Source organism: Achroia grisella, unplaced genomic scaffold (genome assembly GCF_030625045.1).
Source record: "Achroia grisella isolate CSIRO2021 unplaced genomic scaffold, CSIRO_AGI_Agris_v1 utg241, whole genome shotgun sequence".
Classification (NCBI taxonomy): domain Eukaryota; kingdom Metazoa; phylum Arthropoda; class Insecta; order Lepidoptera; family Pyralidae; genus Achroia; species Achroia grisella.
The window spans coordinates 10878-15637 of NW_026712734.1; the positions used below are offsets into that span (position 1 = coordinate 10878).

Below are 4760 nucleotides of genomic sequence, written 5' to 3' on the forward strand. Positions count from 1 at the left end.
TACTATACAACTGCAGTACAGAATATAACCTACTCATAATAAATTAACTTAATTCAAGATTCTCTGTACCAACGGTTAAATTGCCGTTTCACTAATTAATTAATCTTGTAAAATAGGTGTTACAACTACTAAGAAATAAAGAACCTTTTTGTTCTACATAACATAACGCAAAATGTAATAGTTATTGTATTATATTATGTCGTATTTTATTATTTATTTCAGCTTTCAAGATGCCCCAATGGGCAAGTGCTGAGGGTGGCGGCTCACAGGCGGAATCGCCGGATCAGATGGTGTTGTATTACGAGGATGAAGCTTCCGAGTATTATGACAACAAACCGGATATTGCCGATAAAATAGAACAGGCTGGAGGTGCGTATCTATAAATTGCATAAGATAAAGTTGCTATCTCGTTCGCCGATTCCTTCCATGTACATAATTGACGATGCCGTTTGTGTAACAATATACAGATAATTTATTCCAGAAAGTTATTTATTAGTTATTCATAAAAATAACAAATACTAAAGATAAAAATGTAGCGAAAGATATAAATGTTAATTCTGAAGCAATGTTGACAACGGCAGAATAAATTGAAAAACGTGGTGCAGTATAGTAGAGTTAATTATAATAACATTATTGTATGGGATGCCACCAAACGGCACGAAGCAGATAAGAGTGTTACGAAAATCACCTAAAGTCGCGCGTTCAAATCGATTAAGTCTGCATTCATGTTCTTACGCAAAATAGTTTATCAAGCGTGCAGTCACGTCACGTAACAGGCGAGTTTCGCGGAGCAGCTGACTTGTTGCACAAAACAGTGATCGGGTGATCTCACTTCTTTTCTGTGTCGTGGCATCTTGTGTCGATACATTTGCCCACGCTTCATGACGGAGCCTTTGTGACGTTGGCGCGATTTTGAATTTTAATAGTTAATAGTTTCTTAGTATTTGTGAAATGCATCTATATCTAATTAATATTATTGAACTATACATTGTTTTAAGGTAACTACATCACAAAAAGTACCTATGAAAGGGGCTCCAAAAATTGGGAAAATAGTAATTATTAAATCCTAATTAGTACAATTCCATGCATTAAGAATAAAGTTGCTTATCCATAAAAAATACATAATTAACGCGGCGTCGCGTTGCCTCGTGGGCGTTGCCTAGGAATACGTTTCACCTTAACGCTACGCAATAGATGGTATACATACATATGTAGATGGGCAAAGAACATTTCATAAAACATTTAATACAATCCATCTAATGAATTCTCGTAATATAAGTTGTAATTAAATGGACCACATTCTCTATAATTGACTACCTATCCCTTATTTTTACTTAATTGCAATGGAAAACAAACTTATAGTCCTATTAGTCCTCCTGATGTTAAGTGATAAACGTTGCCTGTATACACGGCATCACCGACATCACATTAATATATTATTTCCCCACGGTATCGTTGCCATTGCAACGAACGAGGGCTGCATATTAGTCCTCCAGATTGTCGAAGGACTAATTTGTAACTTCCCTGCCTCCATGTATCCGAAATGCTGCTTACAAATCAAGCAGCTTCTCGCCATACATGAAACATACACGTAAACGACTGCGAAAATATCTACCTCTGGTGATTTTCATGTGACTGTAAATATAATTTGGCTGTATCTTTACAGATTTTTATGACAGTGGCAGTGGGAGTGACGAACAGATTGCGAGGCGTGTTTGTCGGCCGCGGCGAGCAGTCGCCGGTTCGTCATCATCAGCAGCAAGCGCTAGCGGTTCTTCGGGTCCTGTACGGCGCCGTCGCTGCGGCGTGTCCGCTAGAGAACGTAACCTTCGTAGGCTCGAAAGCAATGAACGTGAACGGATGCGAATGCATTCATTGAATCGTGCTTTCGAGGTAAATATTACTACCAAATATTCTTAGCGTTAGAGAATTTAAAAATAATTCATTTTCTATATAACACTATTACTTTTGCTATTGCTCAAGTAGGTATTATTGATATTTAATAATCAGATGCTGATGATGATAAACTAGGTAGTACTGTACCTTGATATATTTTATATAATAGTTAGGTCTGTCGTTGTACATAATTAGCTAAAATACTAAGTTTCGGTGATAATTTTATAGGTATCTATATAATACCACAATAATACGTACGAAAACCATAATATTTAACCTTTGTACACTCATAGAGTACTTTTTGCATTACTTTTAATATCACGTTAAAAACTTTAAATCGTCTCTACTTATAATTGAGACGTTGCAAGTATCCATTATAAGTTGTAATTATTTACAATTACAATATGACTATTTCTTTGATTGGATTTTAACATGTGCACTTTTAATTATATATTATTTAATTAATCTTAAAAAATAACTTCAAATAATTTTTGAATGAACATTCTTAAGTAAAGAATAATGTAAGTTTATATATTAATAAATATACTAAAATAAACTGTAAAATGTAGTCTAAATTTATTTTTCAGGATTTGCGACGAGTCATACCTCATGTTAAGAAAGATAATAGAAGTTTATCCAAGATTGAGACATTAACTCTTGCCAAAAATTATGTGAAGGCCCTCACAAATGCCATATGTACAATGAGAGGAGAAGGCCCTAGATATCAGTAAGTCATTCACAATACATTTCAAATTTAATTCATACGACAACCAACACTATTATGATCATTTCCAACCATAAATCTAGGTCATCGTCATCATCCATTATCATCCATAGCCAATTATTGAATGTATGTAGATCTCCCCATTGTATGCTACGTGTCATTTTTAACTTATGTAATTGTAAGGAGTAATAATACCTATTATATAATAGTAGGAACCTTATTTAACTTCTGACTAAATGATATTAGGTGACAGGTTATATTTTGTTATACTACGATAGTTGTGGATCGTTAATTAAATAATAATATAGTATTAATTTTATTTTCATATTATATTTGTAATTAGTAAAATAAATAATTCAGTATATGGTTATCGCATTGATAAGCCAATATGTTTATTTGTACATTTATTTTTAGTTAATTTTGCACTTTTATATAATTTTCTTTAAATAATTACAGATTCAATAGTGACGATGAGAACGTCGAACCCGTATTCGTATTAAATAGGGACCAGGAACAAAATAATAACGAGGCGACGGATCAGGACAGAGAGGAGAGTCCGCCGGGCGTCCGCGACTGCCTCTGACCCCGCACCAGTGACCGTCTCGTCTGTCGTACTGCCAGGCTCGCATGCACATCTGCATATTAATGAATCGGCTCGCTAAAGGGATTCCTATAAATTATATTCATCTAAAGATGAATTTTTACTAAAAGAACACAAGCAGAGAACTAAAAATTAATTTTAATTTCATAGAGCATTAAGCCCGCCTATTGTACAAAAATTTAATAAAGGTAAAATAAAGATATAGATAAATAATGAATACATATTCAAGAGCTTGACATAGCACCATCTAGTCCCAAACTACTAATCCTATTAAAATGTATTAACTAATTATTTTATTGAATATTATTGACTGTGAAAAAAATCATTAACATCTGTTAAGCGAAAATCGCATCGTGTGTTTAAAAATAAAGTCAAATAAAAAAATGGTAGCTTAAAAATTGTGGTTACAGAAAAAAAGTATATATAAAATAAACTACCAGTAAAATTTCTAGGTCTAATATCTATTATATAATTTGGTCTAAAAATACAACGTGGAAAAAGGTGTACCTTAAAGGTATACTTAGGTGGAGAATACATTACAGAACGAGCAAATTCTCATTTGTTCTCTATTTGTATTTGTTTTTAGTGCATGGTGAGAGCATATGTATACAACATTTTGTTGTTAATTTTTCTATACCTATCTAGTACTACATAATCTTGTACCGATATAGTTCGAATTTTGTGTTCCTTTAGTCTAGTACCATAAATAATATATTTTTCCTTCTTAATATATACCTTCATATAATTATATTGTCGATTTGTAAACAATTGATATGATTTTACCAATGTTATTACTTTGTATATAAATAGACATTAAAAACATAAAGTAATTTTTCCAATTTAATCATATAAGGATAAATATATATCCTAAAAGGATAGGCTGTGGTTACAATTAAACTTGTTTCGATCATTATTTTTAGAGTTATTATCAATAAAAATACCGTGTAGTGTATGTGACATCGGTTTCAACAAATAGTTTTGTTATATTACATTACACTAATAATACAACGAATCTCAGTATTCTTGTACATTTTTTATACGATGTGAGTGCCAATCAAACAAATTGTATAATACACTACATATAGGTACTAACCTGAAAAAGATTCCTGATAAGACAGTAAATAAGTAAGTAGGTAGAGTTTCTTTTTATAACTTGATAAAACACAGTCTAATGTGTTTAATATATACGAATATTAACTATTTATGTGTATCTAAGTTATAGTTTTCCATAGAATAAAAAGTATTGATAAAAATTTTCATTTTATTATACCTGTAACTACGGATGATTACTATTTGCATCAGAGTCTCCAGTAGTATTTTATTTGTAGATATATATACGTTATAAAAATAAATGACTTAAAATAATTCAAACCCTTATCTCACATCATTTAGGCTCTCAGTCTTAGAGCGGTCAGTCTAATAGTAGTAGTAATTATTCGAATTGGCCATTGTGCATTTTTATTTGACATAAACCTCTGCTGCATATTCAAAGATCATAGATAAGATGTTATTTTTATTAAAATCAAATCACATCTACCC

At 31.8% G+C, this 4760-nt stretch overlaps 1 protein-coding gene across 1 annotated transcript; it reads left to right on the plus strand.

The window, feature by feature from the left end:
- The first annotated feature begins 230 nt into the window (after nucleotides 1-230).
- LOC131842614 (class A basic helix-loop-helix protein 15-like) lies at nucleotides 231-3527 on the plus strand. Its single transcript, XM_059191191.1, has 4 exons — nucleotides 231-369; nucleotides 1667-1893; nucleotides 2484-2623; nucleotides 3077-3527. Exons 1-4 carry the CDS (start codon nucleotides 231-233, stop codon nucleotides 3201-3203), a joined length of 633 nt encoding a protein of 210 aa, XP_059047174.1. The 3' UTR covers nucleotides 3204-3527.
- Nucleotides 3528-4760: the final 1233 nt, after the last annotated feature.

Coding starts and splice junctions, on each gene's coding strand:
- LOC131842614 (XM_059191191.1), top strand. CDS start 231: ATGCCCCAATGGGCAAGTGCTGAGGGTGGCGGCTCACAGGCGGAATCG. Junction 1,894..2,483: donor CATTGAATCGTGCTTTCGAG/GTAAATATTACT, acceptor TTTATTTTTCAG/GATTTGCGACGAGTCATACC. Junction 2,624..3,076: donor GGAGAAGGCCCTAGATATCA/GTAAGTCATTCA, acceptor AAATAATTACAG/ATTCAATAGTGACGATGAGA.